Source organism: Stenella coeruleoalba (assembly GCF_951394435.1).
Source record: "Stenella coeruleoalba genome assembly, chromosome: 4".
Taxonomy (NCBI): Eukaryota; Metazoa; Chordata; class Mammalia; order Artiodactyla; family Delphinidae; genus Stenella; species Stenella coeruleoalba.
This window is the reverse complement of record NC_137149.1, coordinates 47,266,999-47,292,629: the sequence shown is the minus strand read 5'-3', so window position 1 is coordinate 47,292,629 and position 25,631 is coordinate 47,266,999. Positions and strand designations below refer to the sequence as shown.

Here is a 25,631-nt window from a genome sequence, read left to right as displayed (position 1 = left end):
ATTTACAAACTACAAATTGCTTTATCATTTAAAATGGAATTGAATACTCTCAGAAGTAAATATATATTACGTCCATATTATTGACTTAATCCATACTCTTCTGTGGAAACTTCGATATGAAGGAAACAAGTGTAAACAATAAATCTGAATGTCTAGGTTAACTAGATATTATTTTCACTAAGATTGAAAATTACAAATCAAAAACTAGATTTTAATTTAAAAAATTAAAATTTCGAAGTGTTTCCACGGTCATATTTTGACTAATCTACATGTGTGACTTTAGTTAAAGCCACAGTAGGAAAAACACAATGAAAACCCTAATGAGCTTTGAGACTTATCAGTTTTAGTATAATTCTCATGATGTGGAGTTTATTTTATTCTCAATAAACAGAAATTGATAATCAACATATAAAATATATGATAACTCAATAAAGCAAAGATAGCCAATGTGAAGTCTAGAGAAGTCCAAACATTAAACCAGAATGTTTCTTTCCTGATCATGTTAGATACATGGGAATTTTATTCATTTTGAAACCAAGATCCGACTTGATTCTTACATTCTGATTCTGCTGCTTTTACGGCATAAGGCCATTGGCTTTTCCTCTGGGACAACCAAGACATTTAATGAAGAATCAAAGAAAAATAAAAAATTTGAAATTGAGTAGGGATAATCTGTCAAAGCTTCTCGGAGTGGTTTATTTTCACATTGCATGAGGCTTCATGTGACTGCCTTTTCCTTTTCAGGAAATGCTTGATATAATGAAAGCGATATACGATATGATGGGTAAATGCACATATCCTGTCCTCAAAGAAGATGCTCCCAGACAACACGTTGAAACATTTTTCCAGGTAGGAATGCAATAGAAGTCAGAGAGGAAGTGAAATTAAGAGCAAATTTCCTGATGTTTGCAAAGCATCATGATGATTCAAAAGAATGTACAGGAAAATAATTTTTACTGAAAGAGACAAAACTATAGAATATTTACCATCATACTAATTTAGTAATTTTGGTTTTGAATTTATCATAATATTGATAACTCCACTTATTGAACACTCACCATGTCCTGGATAGAACACCAAGTAATTGCCATGTCTCATATGTTTTGGGGTGTTTGTTTTCATTCATTTCTCACAAGCCCCTATGAGGTTATTTATAAATCCTCATTAGCCCCATCTCACAGATGAGAAAACCAAGGCTCTGAAAGTTTCAGCAAGTTGCCTGAAGTCTGTCATAGCTGGAGGGCAGGATTTTACTAGAACAGAGTGACTCTAGATCTATACCACATTCTATTGAAAAGGCAACAGCCTAAAATCAGTCAGCCACGATTCTTATCACTAAGAAGCTACTAGTTTGTGCTCTGAAGCAGTTCCTCCCCATAAAATAAGCAGCTGGGCTTTCTTTTCATCAGCTTCAGCTTGTTCAGTTCAGGGTGAGGGTATCAAGGGGTAAGTCTGAGCAAATTTTTTTGTTCTTTTCTTCCTGAACAGAAAATGGACAAAAATAAAGATGGAGTCGTTACCATAGATGAATTCATCGAAAGTTGCCAAAAAGTAAGTAACGATAGTAAAGGAACTATCCCTTTTGCTTCCTTAACAGCTGAACTCGGTCCTTCCAGCCAGCCACCATGAACTGAGCAAAGTATAAAGATCATATGCCTAAGATCACCACTTCTACATAGCTGAGATGAGTAAGCCTACCACTGTGAAAACAATCACCAATTTGCACATTCAGTTCATCAGCATTCATTGTCTATCCCAAGGCAGGCTATGAGGGAAGCCCTGGAGAGATGAAGGTTGCACATGTGTGTTTTTGCTCTTCAGATCCTTTACAATATTCATCACTGAGGATAAAACATATGTGAGACTTGAATTGTTCTTTCCCCAGAACTAGCATATAACATGTAACTTGTCTACCGTATCCTCCATAGATTTAGAATTCCAGTACAGCCAAGAGTGTATCACTGGCCAAACTTATATCCGATTTCTAAGAGAAACATCATTGCTTCAATGTATGTGGACAACAGATGTCTTTGGCTGAACCAGTAATGGTCTTCAGTCACAAAATTAAACAGCAGAAAATTCTCCCTGAGGAAAAGTCCATGTGGTTCTCCACCATCTGGTGGCAGACCAGTATTAGCATACCTAGTTATTTGACTTGACGTGGGTAGAATCATGATTAAGAATTTTTAAAATAATTATGGAGACAGGACTTCCCTGGTGGCGCAGTGGTTGAGAGTCCGCCTGCCGATGCAGGGGACATGGGTTCGTGCCCCAGTCCGGGAAGATCCCAATGCTGCGGAGCGGCTGGGCCCGTGAGCCATGGCCACTGAGCCTGCGTGTCCGGAGCCTGTGCTCCGCAACAGGAGAGGCCACAACAGTGAGAGGCCCACGTGCCGCAAAAAAAAAAAGAAAAAAAAAATTATGGAGACAAAGAAGTTTGCTGGTGCTTTAGTTTTTCTCATTATTTTCAAGTTGATATACTTTCCCTTTCCTGATGCCTGCCTTTTTCTCAACTCACATTTCAATACGACGGTCTTTGAACGAACTTAGTGATATCAACCTACTTAATGGTGGTATTGTTACTTGGCATCTAGTAGTGGAAGGCATCATTAGTTCTGCTACCATTTTCCACTGCTATAAACAGTCACAATCTCCAAGTGCCCCTATCCTGCCCTAAGTCTGTCCCCCTAAGTTTCTAAGGAACATGCTAAACTGCAGACACTGGGCAATGGTTTCTCACAAACAATCCTTTCTCTGGCATTGAGAGACCATTCATTTTTAAAGATTCCCAAAGTCCACACAGATTTAGCCCTAACAGACTCAGAAAGAGAGGTGTAATTACTGCAAACCTGTCTCCTAAACCCCAACCTCCAATCTTTATGAAGTTGGCTCTTGGCTCATACACAAACCCTGTATCCTTCCATGTGTACAAGTCGCTGTGATTTGGCGGGCGGTTACCTAAAATGCCACAGTTTGCATTGCTCGCTTTGATTATGCTCTGCGCCTCTCCAGTTTCCATGCTGGCATTCTATTAATAATTTGAGAAATAGCCCCTCTTAACACCGAGTCAGAGTTAAATAAAGTGTTTAAAGCCTAGTAGACTCAACAAAATGGGCTCTCCATACTTATCTGTGTGGAAAATGGGTAGAAGAGTATTTACATTTGCAGACCCCTAGTATCTGAACATTTGGCATAGGCGTTGGTGGAGGGTGGCAGTACTTAGAGGCAAAACAGTGCACTTTCCTTTGCCGATATGGTGAACTTAATTCCACGTTTTCTCCCTTACAGGATGAAAACATCATGCGCTCCATGCAGCTCTTTGAAAATGTGATCTAACTTGTCGAATGCGTCCTCAATCAGACAAATGTGAACGATTCTATCACACAAAGCTGGAGCTACCACTTTTAGCATAGATTGCTCAGCTTTACACTGAGGCATATTATGCAAACAAGCTTTGTTTTAATATAAAGCAATCCCCAAAAGAGTTGAGTTTTCCATTTATAAATTTGCATCCTTCTCATAATGCCACTGAGTTCATGGGATGTTCTAAGTAAGTCAGTTCATACCCTGTGAATATTCAAAAGTAACAGGATCTGGCATATAGTTTTATTGATTCTTTAGCCACGGGATTATTGAGGCTTTCACAGTATCGGTGATTTTAAAATATCTGTGTTTTTTGCTATTCATTTGTATGTATTCAGCCCCAGGATTTTAAATGGTTTTCTGACATACTGGCATCTGCACTTAATTTCCAGATATTAGTTTTCATGTTTGTATGCTGTAATTCCATTTATACTTTAAGTAAACAAAACAAGGTTACTACAATTGGAAAAAAACAAACAAACAAACACACAGTCCCAGTTTCTCTGGATTTGCTTCCTTCTGTTAAAGACATTCATTTACCTGGCATTTTTTTATAACATGAAACAAGTCAGTTTATCACCAGATGTCAGCATATGCCTAATAAAGCTTATTTAATAAGCATTTCTTAATTTTTCATAATACATATTACAGCCAAGGCCTACATGATGTATGTAATTTTGGATTTGTTCAGTCCTACAGGTTGACTGTTATGTCACTAAGTGGAAGTCCAAGAAGGTGTGAAACAAAGCAAGGATGTCCACAGGCTTAGCAAAGGGTCAGGACATCTGTCATCCAGTATGTGGCAATGCTTAGCAACAAGTAATCCTTAACTGCATTCAAGGCCTAGTCCATCCTCTTTCCTGACTCCCTCATGGCACCTTTACATTAGATGCCATTTAGGGACAAACAAACCTTTGCTACCCTAATGCCTACCAAGAACAAACAGCAAGCAGAATTCACTTTGAAAGCACCAGTGATTCCATTATATCGAGAACTATAATATCAAAATTTAATAGAAAAGGAATATAAGTGCTAAGCAACTCATCTGGATTGTATTATGATTTAGCTCATCATAAAACTCCAATAATTCAGATTATTTTTAATGATCTTAAGCCAAAATTGTAAAGTTGCCACAATATTACTAAAGATACACACACCTTCCGTTTGTTTTGCAGAAATATCACAAAGACCAAGAGGCTAGAGTAGGAGGAAATTTGCAACTGTCTTTGCAACAATAAATCAGGTATCTATTCTGGTGTAGAGATAGGATGTTGAAAGCTGCCCTGCTATCACCAGTGTAGAAATTAAGAGTAGTACAATACATGTACACTGAACTTGGCCATCACGTGTTTGTGTAAATTCAATGTGCACATTTTGTATTTCAAAAAGAAAAAATAAAAGCAAATAAAATGTTTATAACTCTACTGTCTATGTTACAGGTCTTTATTACAATAAATTTTATAATTACTAGATTAAAAACGTTACATTTTTCTTATGGCATTTTTCTAAAAGGTAGAGATCTTGGTCTTTGGGTGGAGCTAAGTGCAAGGATAGAGGAGTCAGGGCAAGGCCAGTGGGCAGGCAGGCCTGTGAGCAGATGCAACCTGAGGATGTGACTAGACACCTGAGGACAGAGTGTGCCAGCCAGGGGACCAGGAATGATAGGAGCTCTGAGGGAGGAGGAGCATTTCTGCTGTTAACACTCTTCAGAAACTCCTCGTATTTTAAGTTACATCCGTGAGATTGGATCTGAAATGAGAATTACAAAGAGATCACTCTTGGTACCTGAGGATGGAGCAAAGAAAGGGTGTTCTCCGAGGCTTCTGGGACAGAATATTGCTGCCCCTAATCTCCAGCCCTTCAGAAGTCTGTTAGCCTTGGATTTGGTGTGGCCAGCCGGGTCCCTAACGGCGCTCTTCCTGCCCAGATGTTTCTCTCCCTCTACTCCTTTCCCTGTAGAATGATCCAGAATCAGCTTCTGTAACATCAACATTCAGAGCTACACTTGTAACTTACGTTTTAAAAGCTTTTTCAACTGAATTAATTGTTAAACATAAGCAAGCACAACAAAATCACTGAATACATGTAAGACTTTTAAGGTTTTAATTTCTGAGTATCTTCATGTACTGAATATCAGTATTTTCAGACTATGAACTACAAAAATAACATTTACTTAAATTAATACCTAAAGTTTAGGTAGTTTTAATGATTTGTAATAAACAACCATACTTATAAGAGAACTTACACATTAAACATTTTTTCTTAAAACTAGAATACTCAAAATTATTTCCAAGCATTCTACATTATAAAATACATATTTACAAACAATAATTAATAGTGAATTCACAAATGTTTGTCCACTATTTGAAATTTTCATAGACTTGATAAATATAAAACCCGGAAATGGCAAAATGTCTAAAAGTAAGTGCACAGCTACACACGAACTGTATAAATGTTATATATAAAAGGCACTAGAAAATATATACAAACATATCCATTGTAAACCAAATAGCTTGCTCACACAAACCATAAAAAATACGAAAAAATAAACCCCACGAGATTGTACTATTATAGAACTTATTTTTTAATAGTTTTCCATCAACCACTCTTTTTTTTTAATGAATAACTTGTACTATGATTCAGTGGAATTGTGTATACTCATCTAAAGCCAGGAATAATGAAGGGTGGTTGTGATTTACAAAAGAATAGAGTGAAGTGACTCTGAAAAGGTTCCGTGCATACCCGTGGTCAGCGTTTAACACCTGTCACCAGGGCTAGTTTCTTCAGCAGTATATGGAGCAATAGGTTGGAATTTTAGATTTGATGATGATAAGGCTTCCCTGTCAACAGAAAAAAATTTAGCCTCATTAGTATCATGCAGGGTTCCCCTAAGAGGTACTACATTTGCAGGAGCATGCCTAAAAAAGTATTCAAAACTCCAAACACACAAAATGGGATAGGAGCAGAATGATGGAAACAGAACTTTTTTTCTGAGTTAAATAAAATATACGTTGTCTCTTTTTGTGGTTTAAAAATATTTAACTAGAAAAATAGTTAGGAACCAGACTACCAGTACTTGAATCCAGCTTCTGCCAGTCACTCCACTGTCAAATCTGGGGCTAATTACTTCTCTGCATCTCAGTTTCTAGCTCTTTACGGGGGGATAACAACAAAAATCCACCTCTGAGGGATGTAGCGAAGATTAAATGAGTTTAATGTCTAAAATATACTCAATAGAGTACCTCTCATGTAATAAGTTCTTACTTGTTCGATAAAGATCAGGATGTATATATGTATGTATTTTTTTCAAGACTAATGTGTATATCGTTTAAAAAGAAAATTAGGGCTTCCCTGGTGGCGCAGTGGTTGGGAGTCCACCTGCCGATGCAGGGGACACGGGTTCGTGCCCCGGTCCGGGAAGATCCCACATGCCGCGGAGCGGCTTGGCCCGTGAGCCATGGCCGCTGAGCCTGTGCGTCCAGAGCCTGTGCTCCACAACGGGAGAGGCCACAACAGTGAGAGGCCCGAGTACCGCCAAAAAAAAAAAAAAAACATAAAAAAATTAAATCAGGCTGAGAATGAACCAATTTCAGTTTAAGGCAGATAGCAAACTAATTAGTTCTAAAAAATGACACTGGCTGTCTGTAACTGATATTTTAGTTTCTCTAGAAGTTGAGTCTTTTCATCATTGTGATACACGTGAGCCTTAAGAAATGAGAAACTATAATATTGAGAAGAATCTCTCATAAAGACTCATCTCCAATATTTAAAGAAAGAGAACGATGTAAACATTTAAGTTTTTAGAAAGGAAAAAACATCATTAATTTCATGATGGATTATAAAGTACCTAAAGCAAGCACAATAATAATTAAGCCAAGGGGAAGTCTTTGATATGTGATTGAAACTTCCTGTTGCAATTACATTAATTATTACTAAAATATTATGTAGGACATTAGAAGGGGGAACAAGAAGAGCAAAGTATGAGGGAATAAACAACACTTAATAGTCCTTATAACTTCAAAATCTTTTTAAATTCTGTATTAGCATGATTAAAAACTAATGAGATTGAGTGGCAATAAGAGAACTTCCTTGCTAGCTATCACTGGGACCCTTGGATTGGTCACCTACATACTCAATATTCCCCCTCCAAATCCTAGTGTGCTATTTCTAACCTGTATTTACTCAAAAACTATCCCCTCCTCCACACACCCCCCCCCAAGAAATCTAACCTGCTGGGCCCACCCCTTTCTAATCGCCCATGTCCCATACCAGCACAGGATGTGTGAAAACCATCTGGGGAGAGTTTCAGATTGAAAAGCCTTGCCATGTTATTTAGCATGTGTTTATCTGCATTTCACAGAGAGGAAAGGGCGAATTATTTCGCATTCCAATTCTCAGAACACGTTTGTAAGCAAGAAGAATCTCCTTTCTGCTGGGAAGGGACACTGGATTGACTGCGGGATGATTCTGTGCATCTCAACAAGGTGTCAGAAGGTTAACCCTCCGCCTAGACCCACACACAACAAAGAAATTCATCATCTAGTAGCCCAGGGACTGACTTCCTCCTCATAAACTTTATTCTAGGCATTCATCACGAAAAGAATATATAATCAGTTTTAAAAGTCACTGAAATTGGTCAAATTAAGTAATTTAGGCAATGCTTAAACTCAAACATCTGCCGTTTTAAGATTGTATCGATCACGCAAATTTTCTTTATAATCAAATACCTAGAGTGTAACTAAGTTCTACAATGTTAAGATAATCACATGCAACTCTATCATTAAGATCTGATTAAAGGTAATCTCCAAAACATGGTGGAATTACTGCATTATGGAAATATTTCCAAGACTAGATTATTTGAACACTTCTTTCAAGTGATAAAAATTCAATTAACCCAGTTATTTCACAACACACAGACAGTAATGCAATCCCCCACGGCTCTGCACCTTCTTGCAAGCTAGACTAGTCAGCTGAATCATTCCTCTGTGTGCATGTGAGCATGCTCGAGCGAGCACACATGCCTTCCAGAGAGAACAACGCAGCCACCTGGGAACCTCATTTCAATCTTCGATTATGGGCAGATTGTAAATTTTTCAGACAGAGAAGATGGCAAATGAAAGGAAAAATAACACTTTTTCTTCAACGAGTTAAGTTAATCCTTTTGTTTTCTGAATTTCCCAAGGGTCAAAGCAAAAACATCCAAAATACAACCAAAATTAAAAAAAACATACAGCTGTACTACACAGAGTGTGGTACAGTAAGCACGGTGCAGTGCACAGGCCCTATGTTAACCTGGGTCTGAATCCTCGTGCTTATAAACTGTGTGACCTACTGTATAGCACAGGGAACTATACTCAATATTTTATAATAACCTATAAGGGAAAAGCACCTGAAAAAGAATATGTACACACACACACACACACACACACACACACACACACACATATGTATAACTGAATCACTGTGCTGTACACCTGAAACTAACACAACATTGTAAATCAACTATACTTCAATTAAGAAAGACAACAAAACTGTGTGACCTCGGCAAGACAGAAACTCTGAGCTCTAAAATGAGAATAATAATACCAACTCCACGTGGTTACTTGAGCCTGAAGTGAGATAATATATGTTATTCAGTCAATTTCATAGTACAATTGAAATGTTTAAAAAGTATGATTTATGGGGAATAATGTTCACTTACACTTCCACCATGCTGCTCCAGCTTCTGTAATGCAGTGGTGATTGGTTCTTTGAATTTCTTGTCCCTTAGTCTCCTGGAAAGCTTTTCAAATAAGATTAAGGGAATGAAATGATTTGAAAAAGTAACACTATTCACTATAAACATAAGTAAAACTTCACTAATAGGCTAACTAGAAATAATACCATTGAGTCTTTACTGTATAGTAAGTACATAAACCCCACTTAATTTGTTTTAGATTTCAAGGCTTCTTTTAGGAAACATCTCATTAAAATTTACATATAATAGACACCACTGTATTTGTTTAAAAAAATGGATTTCTATTATCTGAAACAATACCAACCCTACAAAATCCACTACAGTACTAGCATACTGTAAGTTTTCCAGAGTAAGTTTTCTAAGAAACTGTATACATTCCCATTCTGTAATTTGCAAGAGCATCTGCAGGACTACGATGGAAAGCTAAGCTTCTAAAACACACGTGTTTCCTACAGTTAAAAAAGGAAGAGACAACAGAACAGAGCATTTACATGAATAACTCGGTTAACAGTGGCAGGCAAAAGAATCAGACTAAAAACCACAAGACCACCTATCACCCCCAGCTATGTCCTGAAGGGGCCTCCTTGCACAGGTGGAGCTCTGGCTAAGAAGGGAGAGAGCACAGGTGAGCGAGAACAAGAGCAAAGAGGGAAACGGCGCAATTCAGGCCCTCAGGCACAACTCATAACTGTGTTCTCCCACCAAGTGTCTGCAACACTCACCCAAAGACCTAAACATTTCAGCTACAGCAGGACTTGCTCACGGCTCCACCTTCTGGGGATAAAAATGGAGCCCAGGCAAGAATTCCTCATTGATCAAACACATAAAGCCCCTGTCCTAGAGTAGGTTTCTGGTTCTTCCTCTTCCCAGATCTGTGAGTAACCCCGGCATACTTCCCACCACTGAGCACTGAGGAATGGGTCCTTTCAGCAGGTCATCAATGGTTAGGGAGGGTCAGAAGAGACACCCAGAAAGATTAAAAATGTGAGAAAAGCAACTCTAAAAGAGAGGACAGGCTGGGCTTATCAACATCCTGGGGATGAACAGAAAAGGCACCTCTTATAGATCTTAAGTTTGCTTTCTTCGAGACCATGTTCTCAGGCATGGGAGTGCAGGACAAACAATGAACCACCACCATCAGAACCACCACAGATGCCCATTTACAAAGTACAGATTCTTGGTCCCACCCCATAAATTGCTCTATCAGAATCGCAGGACAAAGGCCCAGGTTCTGCACTTTTAGCAAGATTCCCAGGTGATTTCTTTCTTTCTTCCTTCAAGTTTGAGGATCACTGTCCTAGGGTCAGTGGACAGTCTCTCAGAGTTGAAGCTCAGAAAGGATATGACTTATTTCACATATGAAGAAAATCAGTTGTATATAGGTTCAGTAACTGGTTTTGAAATTCTTTTTCTAGAAGACGAGTCCTTTCTTAAAATAAACACCTAATGTAGAAGTTTATGAGACATGAAAGTGGAGCCTTTCTGGCTGAAGGGGGTGGTGGATGAGGGGAGGGGAGGGAGCATCTAGCGCCTCAGTGGTCCTCATGGTATGTAGCTAACAGACCAGGGACAAACTTCCACATGTCCTGTTTCCAAGGATCTCTCCTCTGTGGAATCCCACTGGGGTGTGAAGCCCAGTGTGGTAGCTAGGTCTCCCCAAAGTGTTGCCGCCCCATGAAGGGAAGAGGTCCTTTCAGTCAGTCCTTGTCTTAGGAAAAGCAGAGCTGTGGGCAGGAATGTGACTGACCAAAGATTAATGCTACCGTCCCTTAAAAAAAAAAGAAAATAGTTTAACTGTTGATCTGGTCTTCTCCCTCCGCCAACACTGGGCAGGAATGGGAGGCTGTTTAGGAAGCTCAGCTTCCAGTTGGGGGAAGGATCCTTTTATCTCCATGTCACTTCCTCTTCACCTCATCCTAATTCTCTCAGAGGACGTCCTTGCTACTTATTTCTCCCCCAAACAAATACCAACCTCCACAAGGACAGGGGGCATATCTGGTTTTGTTCAGCATTATATTCCCTGTGCCTCACATGATACCTGACACAAAATGGGAGGGCAGAGAACAGCAGATTTATGTTGAACTGCTGAATGTCTGAAGGAAGCAATCAATCTACAATGAGTCATTCTACATATTACTGTGAAATTCCTGTAGTTAGTCAGCCACAACCCAACCTGCTGACCTGAGGGTGATAAGCAAGGATCTGCCAGGATTCTCCTCCTTCTGTCCTGAGACTCCCCATATGTTAACATTTGAGAGTCTGGTCTCACTCTGTCTTCTCCCCACCAGACCCATGGTGAGACTTTATCTCCTACCATTTCTAACCACAGCACCCCTACTTGCACCACCACCCCTTCTTTCCATAGGCTTAGCCAGGTGGTTCCTGGGGTGTATTAGTCTATCTGCAGAATAAGAAGTTAAAAATACACTTCTAGGATCTCTCAGGTGGATGGGTCCAAGAAAAAAGTGGAACTATGATCAACATAGATGTCTCTGCTCTGAACTACAGAAGGATGCATGCAGAGAAATTCTAGCTACAGCTTATCCCAGCCAGGACTTTAATCTTTCTTTCAGTGTGTGCGGTAAAGGATTAACTCTGCATAAAGAAAGGCTTGGTCCTTGCCCCTGGCTCCTGGATGGAAACCTTGAAGCTCTTGGAAGGTCCTTCCAGATAAGAATGTCTTTGTTTACCTGGGGCCTTGGGCCACACCAGATAGTCAATGCTAACAAAAGTGATTTAAGTGGGGGCCTCGGGCCACAAGGTATCAGCTCAACTTCTAGAGACTGGAGACCAAGGTCAACCAGGCAGGCAGGCGGTGATGCCATGTGACAAACTTCTAATGAGAACCCTGGACACCCAGGCTCAGGTGAGCTTCCCGTGCTGGCAATACTCCATGCATCATGCCAGACGTCACTGCTGGAAAATGCAAGCACTGGCCACACAGCTCCACTGGGAGAGGACAACTGAAGCTCCACACCTGGTCTCTCTCAGCCCTGCTCCATGCACCTCCTCCCTTGGCCGACTTCAATCTGTATCCTTTCACTGTAATAAACTGCAACACTGAATAACAGCTTCTCTGAGTTCCATGAGTCCTTTCAGCAAGTTGTTCAACCTAAGGGTGGTCTTGGGGACCACTTGAACTGCAGAGTACCCCAATATAAGTTTGTGATATGGTTAAACTACTCCTAACAGGAAAATGTCTCATCCTGAATGCTAGAGACTCACTAAAAAACTTACAATGTGAAACAAAGAAAAAGAAAAAAGATGAAGAACATCACTTTGACAATATCCAATTCCACAAGAATACATATAAGCTCTGCTTATAATTCATAGCCAGTCCACATAGCCATGAAGTCCTCACACTTCATTAATTTTTGTCCATTCAACTTCTGCTTACTTTGATTACAACTCTAAATTTGCTCATGTGGCTGCTTTCCATGTCCACTAGTAAAAATATTTTATGAACAACTAGGTCTGACGTCTATATTTTTTGGTTAGGATGATAAGGTTTTCTTAATGTTTTGAATCATTTTAATGATTAATTTGAAGCCATTACATCAGGAAGAGATACATATACACAATCCCTACCTAATCTTTTCAGTACTTACACTTGTAAGCAGATGTTTCAGATGGTCATTTAGAGAAGGGCCAACAACGACACTTAACTGTACCAGAGCATTCAATCCTCTTTCAAACACTTCATCATCCAAGTGGACCTGGGGAGGGTTGGGTGGTTAGGGGTGCACAGGCAGGGACAGAAAGAGGGGAGAAGGCAGGATGGGTGAGGAGAAAGGGCAAGCAGGTAGAGAAAAAGAGATTGAACATTCAGTCCTAGAAGATAGTCAACCAAACCCAGAATTTAAAACATAACCTTTAGTACAGGACATCTAGAAGCAAAAACCAAATTTGGCTTGACTGAAACATTAATTAAAATATGTTGTAGCCTACGGAAAGGCTGATTTGAGGTTCATTATTTTCTCTAATTACTCAAGATGTCCCTTTTTACCTTTAGTACATCCTCCCAAGGTGTCTTCCAGGAAGTAATCATCTGGCCCTGAATAACAGTGGCCTAATTCTGCACACACATCAAAATCACAGGTAAAGAACAAATTGGCATATAATTTGAAAGAAAAAAAGACATGAAATATTCTAAATGTACCACAGAAAGTCTAAAGGAATAAAGGACATACCAGAGCTGCCTTCAGCACAGGAATCAGTCTAGGAAGCAAAGGCACAGCTTTTTCAAGAGCACCTGTGACCGAAAGTAATTCTCTAAAACCCTCCTTTGACACAAAGGTGTATGGATGTTTAGTCTCCCTCAGACCCTGCCAAAACAAAGACAAAAACATGATTTACTACCCATTTAGTGATGCTAATACCAAAAAAATTAATCCTTACTTGTGTAAGTAAAAATCAAGTTTTATTATTATTGTTTTCCTATTTGTGAAATATCATTTCAGTAATTACAATTTCAATTAAACTAAGAAATCGTGGAACACAGGACATACATGAGGCAGGAGGGATCTCTAACCAAGAAAAGAAGGAAAGGAAAAGGAAAAGAATAAGAAAAAAATAAAAGGAACAGGAAAAATCAAAGGAGAAGCAAGGAAAAGTAAAAGAAATAAAGAAAAAGAAAACAGAAAAAAGAAAGGAGGACAGGAGGGAGAGGAAAGAAATAAAAAGAAATAAAGAAAAGGAAAAAAAACCTCACTAGGATACTAAAAACATGTTGTATATACCCCCAAACACTGCCTGAAATCAGAGCAAATTAGTCTAAAATGTATGTTAATAAACTCCACTTTATGAATGCAAAATTACTGGACCCCTTATCTTAAAGGTGATTTTGCAACTTGTTTAATGACTTTCTAAAATATTATATTTCCTTCATATTTAAATACTAAGACAAATCTTATACTATGTCTAAAATGCATTGTAAGATATCAAATGCCATTTTTAACATCAGAATGTCAAACAAAAATATGAAAAAAAACCACTGTAAATCATTTCTTACTATGCCTTTCACCCCAAATGCATTAGGAACAATTAGACAGTAGTCTTTTGATTAACTGATCACTTTGAGTCAGGATAAAATAGGTACCTTTTTTAAAAAGAAAAAACAAAGAAAGAAATCTAGAGGGGTGGGATAGGGAGGGTGGGAGGGATACGCAAGAGAGAGGAGATATGGGGATATATGTTTATGTATAACTGATTCGCTTTGTTATATAGCAGAAACTAACACACCACTGTAAAGCAATTATACTCCAATAAAGATGTTAAAAAAAAAAAAGAAAGAAAGCAATGGCAACATTCCCTCAGTTTGACTAATTATTATTTGGAATAACTAAAACCAGCTGCAGGGTCATGCCTAAAAATACTAATTTTCAAACAATTTGTCCTTGAGACCAAACTATCTGCTTCCAAACGGTGATGAAGCACTTCTTCTCCTAGATGCTGTCATGCTTTTGAAAACTATGATGCCAAACACACCAGCACCATTTTGGAACACAGGTTCTATGGTCTTAGGAGCACCCCTATCCTTTTCATTTTAGAGATGAGGAATCTCAGGTCAAGAGGTGAAATGGATTTCAATAGTGGTGGTTCTGTCACTATTTCCTCATTATTAAATGAGTGGAGTTTACCCAGTACACAAATAAAAGCATTGGTGTTTGGAAAACGGGTATTTAAAAGACTGACTTTATGAGGTCTAAACTAAACTCAGAGTCCCTTTGGGGACTCCCCAAGTTAAAGCACTCCCCGTTCCTTGTGATTAGCTGGAGTATGTTTGTAAAGGTATCACTATAGTTTTGATTCATCTAAAATATTGTTTGCTACCATATATAAAAAGTTTAAAAAAGAACTAATGAAATATTAGAACATCTTTAGTTTTCAATACCAAGTTTAAGAGACTAATTAAAATTTAATTTCAAAATAGGCTACCCATAAAAATATACTGCTTATTACACCAAAATACCTTCGGCAAGCTGAGGTACAAATTAAGAAAAGCTGAGACCTAAGAAAATTCGGCAGTCTTCAGTAGTAACTGTTATGTCCATTTAAAAGAGTAAGTATACTTGGAAAACTAAAGGAGGAACTAGAAATTCTAAGGATTCACTATAATTAAGAAATCTCAATCAGCACAATTATCTACTTTTCTGTTTTGGCGCCACCTGGCCCTCCCCACTAGTTTTATAGGAAAAGCAAATGTTTCTTTAAATGAAGAAAAAAAGCTTGAGTTTTTTCTGTGTCGTATTTTATTTAGATTACTTATTACTGTATGACTTATCCTAGAGGCACTGCCTATTCAGATTAATACCATCGAAGCTCTTGCTGTCGTTCTTAACATCAACAACAACAAAAATGATCCTTAACTCTTAAAGAAGACAAGTATCTCAAAGGTTAAGTACAACTGGTTAATTCACTTCTCAACTTCTGACTCTAACTCTATACATTTATAAATAATAAAATTCACAGGAGATATCACTGACTCTCTTCAAGCTAATACTATGCCAACTGTTTTCCTGAAACAAATGTTAAATAATATAAAGGAACCTATCAGCAGTTTTTCTAAAATCCTCTACAAAAACCATCTCCATGATATTCTACTTAAAATGTACCAGTAGGCAAAAGCCCAGAGAATTCTCCCAAAGAACATTAGGTAGGTAATATCAGTTCCCTAAGAAACATATCATATTAAAGGTGCCTGCTTCTATAAAGAAAGACCAATCAGTAATTGTTATCTGATGCAATATAAGTTCAAATCAGTGATATTCTCCTGATTTGACTAATTCAATTTGATTCCAAGAACTTTTTTTTTAAATTAAATATGAATATTTTATCCACTTATCTATAAATACCTGTGCAGATTTCATGTTTCATGTTTAATTTCATGTTTATAAAGCTGTTTAAACAGTTTAATAAACATACCAATCATAATTAGTTCCTAAGGGAACGTGGTGCTTTAATACTGTTGTTTGGCTTTTATTTCAAAAGTATTTACTGATGAGTTACAAAATAACATTTAACACAAATTAAAAAATTTGCTTTCCATAAACATTTAGGAAAGATAGAGTATTTACCTCAGCTAAAGTAATAAGAAGAGGATCAAATGGAAGCTTTTCAGGAGGACACTCCCACTGTAACCTGTGTTTTACTGAACCATGGACCAATCTAAAATATAAAAGGCAGTGCATGTAACAAGGACAACATATATTAAGCAGTGATTATCTAACATATACATATTCTTTCTAGAACATAATCATATTAGAATTATTTTGTAACATGTAGGAATACTATGACCTTAAATGATGTTACAAAGGCATCTTATAAAGCAATAATTATATATTTATAATCCTACAAATTCCTACTCTTTTAGCAAAATTGTTTGGTGGCAAAACTAAACTCCACATTTGTTTAGCCTACAATTTTGGAGTTCCAGCATGTTGCTATTTGTGTCTTAATGCAAATGTTACAGTTGATATGTTTCAGTTATAATTATAACCAAATAATATAGACAAAACTATAGCAAACCTACCACAAAACATGCAAACAAAATGTGATAATTAGCAACAATGATTTTTTAATAAGTAACATTATTTTTCAGATGTAAATCATTTAACCCTAACATGAATAATCTAAAGGCAAGCCAGGTTTTATCCCTGTTAAAGAGAAGAAAACTTAGGCCAGGAAGGTGCAATGGCCCATGCAGGGTAACAAAGAGGCAGCCCCTTGAATTAAAGTCACTGCTGCTGCTGCTTTTTTTCTTTTTAACAGCCTTTATTGAGACATAACCAACATGTAATAAAATGGACATTGTTATACAGTATAGAATTTGGTAAGTTTTGATGTATGAATACACCCATGGAACCATCATCACACTCATGACCGTGAACTTATTCAACACACTCAACTGTTACTTCACGCTCCTTTTGTAATGTTCTCAACTTGACACCTTCTTTTCATAATAGCAAGAAGCCTCGGCAAGACTGTTTTTACATTTTTAGCAATAATAAATTCTCAGAATGGGGAGGGGGTATAAGACCCTTAAAATAGAGTTTCAATTCAGAATGCAAGTACAAGATAATAACAACAATAAATTAAAGAATGCTTCCTGAGCTTATTTTTCACTCCTAGCCCTCCAAATCTGAAAATACCACTAAAAACTACATTTCTTTAACTTTAGAACAACAAAAAGAATGTTTTGATTATTCTTTCCACAATGAAAACAAAATTTTCTATCATCTATAACAGGCTAAAACTGGTTATACTTAGAAGAAATTAATGTTTCTCAGTAGTGAAATCTTAAAATGATATCACGCACTCTATTAGTAACCTGCATCGTCTGCTTTAAAATAGTTTTGATCTCTATCCAAGAGAGCTACAAGAACTGCATCAAAAGTAAACAAAAACAGCTATATTACTCATTAATAAGTATAATTTCAATAAATAAAATTGTAAATCTTTGATTTTTGAAGTATAATTAAAAAAATAATGAAACAATTTCATTAAATTGTCAACTTCCAGTTCACGAACAAAAAAGGATTATTTATTTGAAATTCGCCCAAGCCTATGAATGCTTAAATTGTTTTAGAAACTGGTTCATTCAATTTCTTAAATTATTTGGTGGTTTACTGTACATCTATCAGTAATTCTGTTTTGGAATTAAAATGATTTTCTTCAACAATGTCCCAGGATCTATACCACTCCAACAGCCAAAGTATGAATAAGTCACCATTATTTCAACCTCCCTAGTAAATAAATTTTTCAAAACTTTAAACTGAAAACTGTATTGATTTTACTCAATTATTTTGAATAATATAGTCAATTATAACTTGTACTGATCTTACCTGCAAGGAACACCTCCCTTAGAGTAAATAGCTGCAAATGCAGAAGGGGCTCGTGACTGTTCACCAAACTGAAATAAAAAATGACAAGAATACAATAAATATTACTATCACCTCCACTTTGTGATACCTAATCAACTTCAATCCTGTTGCGGTCAGAGGCAGATGGACACCCTGACTTCCAAGCCACCACGCTCATATCAAGTACAACATCATTCTACTCAGAAAAATGGCTAAGAAAAATGATCAATCCTCTCAATACTGAAACCACAACCACAAACGCATTTTGTATATTTCCTTTTACCCTTAACTTGTTTCAGAAGGTTTGAAGGTAGCTGAAACCATATATAAAATAAATATACTATAGATAAATATTTTTAAATATAAATACTATAAACAAATACAATAATGATAATAACATCTTTCCACCCCTTCTGCACTGTGACCTTTCAAAGTGAGGACTAAATGGAGAAAAGGTGTACAGGGAAAGTATAATGTGTTTTCAACCTCCCACACATCTCCTACTTCTCCTCCACTCAAATATGCACGGTCTTGGATGGTCAGAGAACCTGTAATTTCTCCAATCTGGTTTTGTGCTTCAATAAAAATCAAAGTCTTAGGATGAACAGGAGTGACAGAATTGAAGACAGAGCAAGACTCTCACAAACACATGCCCAGATGTGTCTGCTTAGATATATAACTTCACAACTTTCAGTTTTTCTATATAATTATTTTATGACTAAATTAATTCTATATGCACTCTCAAAGATAATTTAAAAGATGATCAATCACAACAGTTAAACAATCGCAGCATACAGAATCTCAATGTAAGTGATCAGAGGCTTAAGAATTTAGGCACAGAAAGTAAATATTTTGCCACATGGTACTTTGAACATAATCAAATGAAACACAGCCGTCTAAATTACAAAATATAAACTTACTAATCTATTTTAAAGATACAACTAGCTAAAAAAACTTTTTAAAGTCACATGCAGTAATTTTAAAATGTACATAAAAGTCTAAGTTTAGAACGAACCCTTTTTCCTCTGGAAAAACACATATGTTTTAAGTAAAAATACATAAATGACATTTCATTAAAATATAATATTATAATAAAAGATTAATTTACAAAGCTCAACCTATGTTCTGTGTGACAATTCACAGCAATACTAACATTTCATTTATCTAATTATAATTCCTGCTAAGAAAAATGTAAGTCTTAAAAACTGTGTATAGATCAGTGAGTTCTCAAAAAGTGAATATACCTGTGTACCAACACTCAGGTGGAAAATCTGAATGTTACCGGTGCCTCTTTCCAACCCCTTTCCACCTTTTCTCCCAAAGGTAACCACTATCCCGACTTCCAACTGATTTGCTTTGGATCAGGAGTTTTTACATATCTTAGACATGGTCTTTTCTAATATACCCTATTCTCAAGTCAAATCGTTAAATTATTTCCCAAAGCTTTTCTTAATTTTTAATAAAATTTAGACTAGGGCCACTAAATATTACTAAAGTTTTTCTTTAAAGAAAGGGAGAAAATTGAAGTGTCACCATAAACTCCCTCAACAAAATATGAGAAAAGGAAGCAAGAGCACAGAGATATCAGGGCATTTTTCACATGTTTGATTTCCTTGACACTGCAAATTACAGAAAGAAGTGAAGGAACATAGAAGCTTAAACTATTTTCCATTTTCCTTTTATAAAGTCAGAAAATCTCCCTCTGCCCTTGGATAGTTCATTGTATCCTTACTTAAGTATCTGCCATATTTTACCTGCCATCAAAGTCCATGTCTCAGCCACTCTCATAATCCCCTTTAAAGGCTGAAACCATTATCATCTTACCCTATGTAAGGCTGGGCCAGACACCATCTGGTGTTGGAGCACAAATGTGTTCACTTTTTGGATAAACTGATCTAGAAACTTACAATTACCCACGTTTATGTACATGAATCTTATGTTTGCTAAATGTGATTAAATTGCTGTGAGAAGGCAAAAGAAAACTAGGGCTGTAGTTAAGAATTCTAGTGGAGCTCATTTATAGATGATAGACAAATGGTCAGAGACTTTATGCAACTATAGAAGCATGTAATTCATCCTATGGCAATTGAATACAAGTTTACTCATTGACATTAGGAAGTACAATAACCATAGTAAAGTAAAAAAAAAGAAAGCTGATAATGCAATTTATTTTATACTCTACAATACTCATCCATGAATGTGATAGGATATACCAAAGCTGGTTTTTACTTTACACCGTCTCACTTCCACACTCACATCATTATCTCCATTCTTCATCATGATTACCATATGCCTTCCTTCACCACTAGCTTAAAACTAACGAACAAAAGAACTTGGGATAGCATTCAGAATGGCTCAATAAAATGTCTACTACTTCGGAAATCTACTGAGTCAGGAATCTCTTTGGTACCTACAGGGTTAATTGTTTTAGGGTTAAGTTTATCACTTGGTCGAGGATGTCTTGCAGATTCTGGAGAACTGGTTGACGAGGAGGATTTCCTTTGCTGAACTGTAGTCCTATGTTTTATTTGTGCACTTGATGATGTCCTTTGATCACAGTTATCTGGAAGAAACAGAATGTCAACAAGGAAGAGGTGAAAGCTCATCCTGCATCCATCAGTATAACAGAATGTGTCATTAACAAAATTTACCTCTTCATTTAAAAGCAACATTCTGTACCTGTCACTCTGTTTCTTAACTGTATGCCTCTATGGCACTCGGATTTCTGCATTGCTTCTCTTTTGCTCCTGCAGTCAAATGAAACTTGATTTCAACTTTTTTGGGGAGAAGGATTCATTAACAATATAAAGACCAAACAGAACAGAGTAGGAAATACAGTAAAAGAGCCACAAAATAGATATGGTATGGAACAAAATACCTGAAAGACCAATAAGAACATATGAAATTATATCAACTTCAATATCGATAACAGTAAACTAAAAACCATCTGTAAGAAAGTAAGATGTATAAAAATATGCATTTTTCCATTCAAACAGTCAAAATATACGTTTAGAAACTCAACTGTAATCCTCTGGCTACATTCAGAAAATGCAGACCAGATTTCTGGAAAAAGTGGCTGGCATGTTCCATATTGTCTTCACCTTCTCTGGCCTCCGTATTTCCAAAGTTCCAAATGTTAACATCTGCATAACAAGTCCTACTTTTCCAGTGACAAAATGAACTCTCCTACTAAATGTACCGTAAGTTCCCTAAATTGAACGTAACCAAAACTGAAGTTATCACACTGAAGTTATGAACCTCTTGTTAATTCAAGGTACAACCAGTTTTCTGGTCCCTCAGGCTGAAAAATTTAGGATCTCTGTTGTCTCCTTTTCTTCCGTTTCCTACACTCAACCCTACAGATGTGATCAGTGTGGTGTGACAAGGTAGGAGCTTTGGGCTCAGATCTGGGTCTGCATCTCATCTCTACCAATTATATGTTTAAGAATTTAAGCAGATTATTTAATCTCTCTGAGCCTTGACTTCTTGACCTATGAAAATGGGGGAAATAATACAAACCTATCAAGGCTGCTATTGAAGGTTAAATAAGGTAATATATAAAGTTGCTTATCCAGTGAATGGTAGTTCACTTCTCCCTCTTTCACAGTTCCCTCTTTTTTGCTAATGGGAGAGCTCTCATTCATAGCCCTTGATTCCCTGCCTAATCAAATTATTTCAAGGAATCTTCCACCACAACACTCAGACTCATACACTCAACTGCCTGCTGGTATTTCTAGGTCTAGCTCCAATCCCAAGTGCCATGCAGCCTTTCCTGATCTTCTGTTTCTCAAATGTCCACATCCACAGCACTCTGATTTATGCACTGCTTCCTTCTTCTTATTTCTATCTGGTTACTCCATTCCCCCATTTATATGACACTGCAATTATTCTTCCATTAGAGCACTTCCCACTTTAAGTCTTCAATTATTTTTCTAAAAGATCTGTAAGATCTTCTCTTAAGGCAACACAGGTGAAGTCTTCTTCCACTTCCAAATGACAGCTTTTCAAATATTTGAAGACATGGGTCATAACTCCTTAGTTTTCTCTTTTTCAGGATAAATGCTGATGCCTTCTTAAATGAGTACTAACATGAGATTATTTTAATTCACTTGACAAATTAGAAATCTTCACAAGGACAAAGCTCCATGTAATAACATTCAGCCCCCAAATATTTCAAATACGATGTGACCAAAGTACCTTGTAAAGATAAACTAAATGTTAAGATTATTTCTGTACACAGAATAATTTTAAATTTCAACGTTCTTGATTTAATACACTGATCTAATTTTCTCATCCTACTACCAGCAGATGAGTTACTTCCCAATATTACACTTCACATTCATCCCCAAGGCATTTTCTAGAAATATGGTAATTAGCTCATTAAATTTGTCAGATAATATTCTAAGATAAGCTAAGGCAGGCTTTAATTACGTCAACCTAATACTGCACTTCAGTGATTATTCAACAAGTATTTACTGTTGCACCTGGTCTCTGTTTTGAGAACTCCTGATGGGGAACAATATGATCTAAGTTTCTGTTTAATAAAAAAAAAAAATCTGTGTCAAGGAAACTTGAGTTTCCTCAAGTCTATAACTGGGGATAATTACAGTAGCTAGCTACTCTAAAAGTAGATGAAGACTTTAGAAAAGTGGTTGGCACATAGTAAGTACTATATGAGTTTAGCTATTGTCATTTTCTTTATAATGGTACAAAATGTTTTTAGTATTACTAATAATAGTGGGGGTCAATGTAACTAAATTATGTCTTCTCCTTTTTGAAAAAATTGGCTTAATACTTGTGCTATCAATTTGAAGACCTGATTTAAATTCAGTTTTTTTTTTCTGGTTGTAAATTGTAATAGCTGTCATATCTGAAAAAGATGCATCACAAAGATACCTACTTACAAACAGAAAAATAGCATTGTTCACCACGTCAAATCATGATGCACATTTTTCAATATTACCTTCCAATTCTGCAAAAGTTGTTGTTAGAATGACTCAATTTCTATCTATCTCCTTTTATGTCACATAGCTGTTTCTGTAAGGCACTAACACGAAAGTCCTACGTTATATTTTTGAATACGTTCAAAAAGCCACTGAAACTCTTCACTTGACAAACATGTTAGAAATTTGAGCTTCCAAAGGTTTTAAGGATACAGGACAGTTTTTATGTGTAATACAATTATGTAATTTTCAGCAACAATATCAAAACATACCCACACACAATGATGCAAACATTTCTCTGTCCACTTCCAAAACACCCTGTTAGTTTCTTTCCAAAACAATTAGTTTTTCAGTTACTGTTAAAAAGTATCACCCTTTACTTTACAGACAAATGAAGTGTACTCAATTTTTAAAAATAATATCCACCTCGCAGCATACCACTGACAGCAAACCCAGAGCATAAGTTGTTTGTAAAGGGAAAAAAGCGTAATTCATCTTACACTAAATTTTGAGTGCTTTTTGGTTAAATAACATGTGGGGGGTGATATAAAGGGTTAATGGTGGGAGGAAGTGAAAAAGTAAGAACTATTTTGTGTTCTAAATATTGCAACAGACACCCCTCAATCTTTTACAAAACAATATATAAATCCTAAATAGACACTAAAATCCATAAATCCACTTAACCCCATCACCTAAACTATGTCAGAGAGCAAACAAACCAAGGAGGGCCCCCACTGTGGACCCCTCATTTTTACCTTAGGTTTCCTTAGATGCTGCAGGTCATCTACAAGGGATTATAGGCATCTGGGTCAATGCCAGGAAAGCGTACTCTTTTTTCATTGTTTTGGACAGTTCATATAACCTATTTCTTTTCCCACATGCATTTTCTTCTCGCACTTGGCTTTGAGACCACTGCACTAAACTATCTGGCAAATTCTCAGAGGCAGAGGCCACTTTTTTTTCCCCTACTCTCTAATCTGGTGTTTGGGAAGTTCCAAAAGTGTAATAGGAGCCCCACAAAAGAAGATGAGCTCCATCTCTAAAACTCCTTCAAATTCCAAAAAACAGCGACATAGCCCAATATTCACCTATCCCAATCCTTTTCACCATAAAGTACTGTAAATCCAAACAGCCAGTATTAAGGGTCTTAATATCTTTCCATTTTCCTAGCCTCTCCGCCTCCAACACCACACATTTCCAAATACCTAAGACCAGTTCAGAGCCGGGATGTTGTCAAAATTAGAAAATGAGAAGGACATGGAGAGAAAAAAATGGAGAGAAAGCTGGGGTTTTTTTGTTTTTTTAAGAAGGTCGGGGAGAGTGGGAGAAAGGCGGCCAGTTTCAAATAAGGCCGACAAGGCAACTCTCGGTCAAAGCCCGACCACGAAGGGCGAGCTCTTGGCGCTCAACATCTCCAGGCTCCTTAGCAACGTGGTCCGGCGGCCATAGCAACAGGCCAGAGAGGAAGTCTCCTGCTCCGAGAGAATGCGGGCGGCACCACGGATTCCCGCACCTGCGCCGGTCACGGCTCCAAAGACCCGTTCCTACCGCGCCTCTCTCCCGCCGCGGTCTGTACACCAGCCGCCACCCCACGTGGGGCCTTTGCCCAGCGCCCGCTGGGCCAACAGCTACAGGTCCCGCCACCGGCCGCTGGGGCCCCGGAAATGAGGTTTCGCAGCATTCCCGGATCTCGCGGCGCCGTGCAGTGACATCAGACGCACGCCACGTCCGCTAAGCCAATAGCAGGGAGATCGCAGAGGCTCGCCAGGCGGGAAAGGGTTGCCCTGGCAACGAGGCGCTGGGTTTTGCAAGGGGAGCTCGCGAGCTAGGAGCTCTGTCTCCGGGGACAAAGGGGCTCCTGGTGGAGGGTATTTTAGGAACAATAGAGCCAAGGAGCAGAGGGGAGCACAGGTTCCTTGTACCTGCGCCGCACCCTCTCCGCAGTCCGTGTATTTAACTCGTATGTTTTTCTCTTACTCTTAACTCGATGTTCTCCAAGTATCTTGCCCTAAACCCTCTGAGAGCTGAGGACCACCGTGAACTCCCGCCCCAGACTCTTCTGCGGAGAGAGCCATCTGCCTGCCCATCTGTGGAATTTCCTTCCTGTCATATCTTACTATATGCTGTTGCAGTCAACTACATAATACATCCATATATTTTTTTAAAGTGTGTTTTTGTACTCCAGATTATTTTAATAAAACGGATACTGCAGGAAAATGCATGTACCCTGGCAATTGCAACCAAAAGCAGTTTGGGTTGTCATAGTAAAAAACCCAAGCCCTTTCAGACCTGTCCACTGTGTTCCTTTCTAGTGTCCTCTTCTGTTGTCAAGCTATGGTCTTAACTTTTCGCTCAGGTAATAGCTAACTAGACAGTTGGCATCGTCTGAACACTGCAGGCAGTGTAATCCTTCCCTGCCCTTGTAGCGCCATTCTTTGTACCTGAATTGCTGCCTCAGAAGCATCTTCACTAGGCTGTGAGTTTCTTCAGGACAAGGACTGTACCTTTTTCCATTTTGTTTCTCCAGCTTCTAGCACAGAGTGGGGACTCAGGAAATACTCTTTAAATAAATGCAATGAACGAATGAATTCCATGTGTATCTAATTTCTCTAATGTTCTGTGAACCTTGCATACAAGTCTATCTTAACTTCTAAATTTCATTATATTGTATTTACCTATCTTCTCCACTAGACTGAAATTGTTTCCATTACTTTTCTATCTCCAATA

The 25,631-nt window shown here is 37.6% G+C and overlaps 2 protein-coding genes across 12 annotated transcripts in view; one reads left to right on the top strand and one right to left on the bottom strand.

Moving 5' to 3' along the window:
- The window catches only part of KCNIP4 (potassium voltage-gated channel interacting protein 4), a 628,148-nt gene extending 624,730 nt beyond the window's left edge, over positions 1-3,418 (top strand). For 7 of the 8 annotated variants that reach the window (XM_079921086.1, XM_079921088.1, XM_079921092.1 and 4 more), the window contains 2 exons: positions 745-849; positions 1,489-3,271. In XM_079921086.1, the coding sequence (XP_079777212.1) occupies positions 745-849; positions 1,489-1,629 (246 nt within the window). In that variant the 3' untranslated portion in view covers positions 1,630-3,271. The other variant, XM_079921091.1, reaches the window with a different exon arrangement.
- A 1,760-nt stretch (positions 3,419-5,178) lies between these two features.
- PACRGL (parkin coregulated like) lies at positions 5,179-24,685 on the bottom strand. 4 transcript variants are annotated; one of them, XM_079921083.1, is made up of 10 exons: positions 23,660-24,685; positions 20,641-20,708; positions 20,376-20,524; positions 17,944-18,011; positions 16,177-16,267; positions 13,291-13,425; positions 12,709-12,816; positions 9,065-9,145; positions 6,106-6,203; positions 5,179-5,316 (listed from the first exon to the last, which is right to left on the bottom strand). In XM_079921083.1, the coding sequence occupies exons 2-9, from the start codon at positions 20,690-20,692 to the stop codon at positions 6,147-6,149; spliced, it is 741 nt and encodes a 246-aa protein (XP_079777209.1). In that variant the 5' UTR covers positions 20,693-20,708; positions 23,660-24,685; the 3' UTR covers positions 5,179-5,316; positions 6,106-6,146. The 4 variants fall into 4 exon arrangements, with proteins under 4 accessions (XP_079777209.1, XP_079777210.1, XP_079777207.1 ...); XM_079921084.1 differs by having other exon boundaries at positions 24,418-24,685; XM_079921081.1 differs by lacking the exon at positions 23,660-24,685 and adding an exon at positions 20,984-21,449.
- Between the last annotated feature and the right edge of the window lie 946 nt (positions 24,686-25,631).

Coding starts and splice junctions, on each gene's coding strand:
- PACRGL (XM_079921081.1), bottom strand. CDS start 21,051: ATGGAACATGCCAGCCACTTTTTCCAGAAATCTGGTCTGCATTTTCTG. Junction 20,525..20,640: donor GTTAAGAAACAGAGTGACAG/GTACAGAATGTT, acceptor TGTTTCTTCCAG/ATAACTGTGATCAAAGGACA. Junction 18,012..20,375: donor ACCCTAAAACAATTAACCCT/GTAGGTACCAAA, acceptor TTTTTATTTCAG/TTTGGTGAACAGTCACGAGC.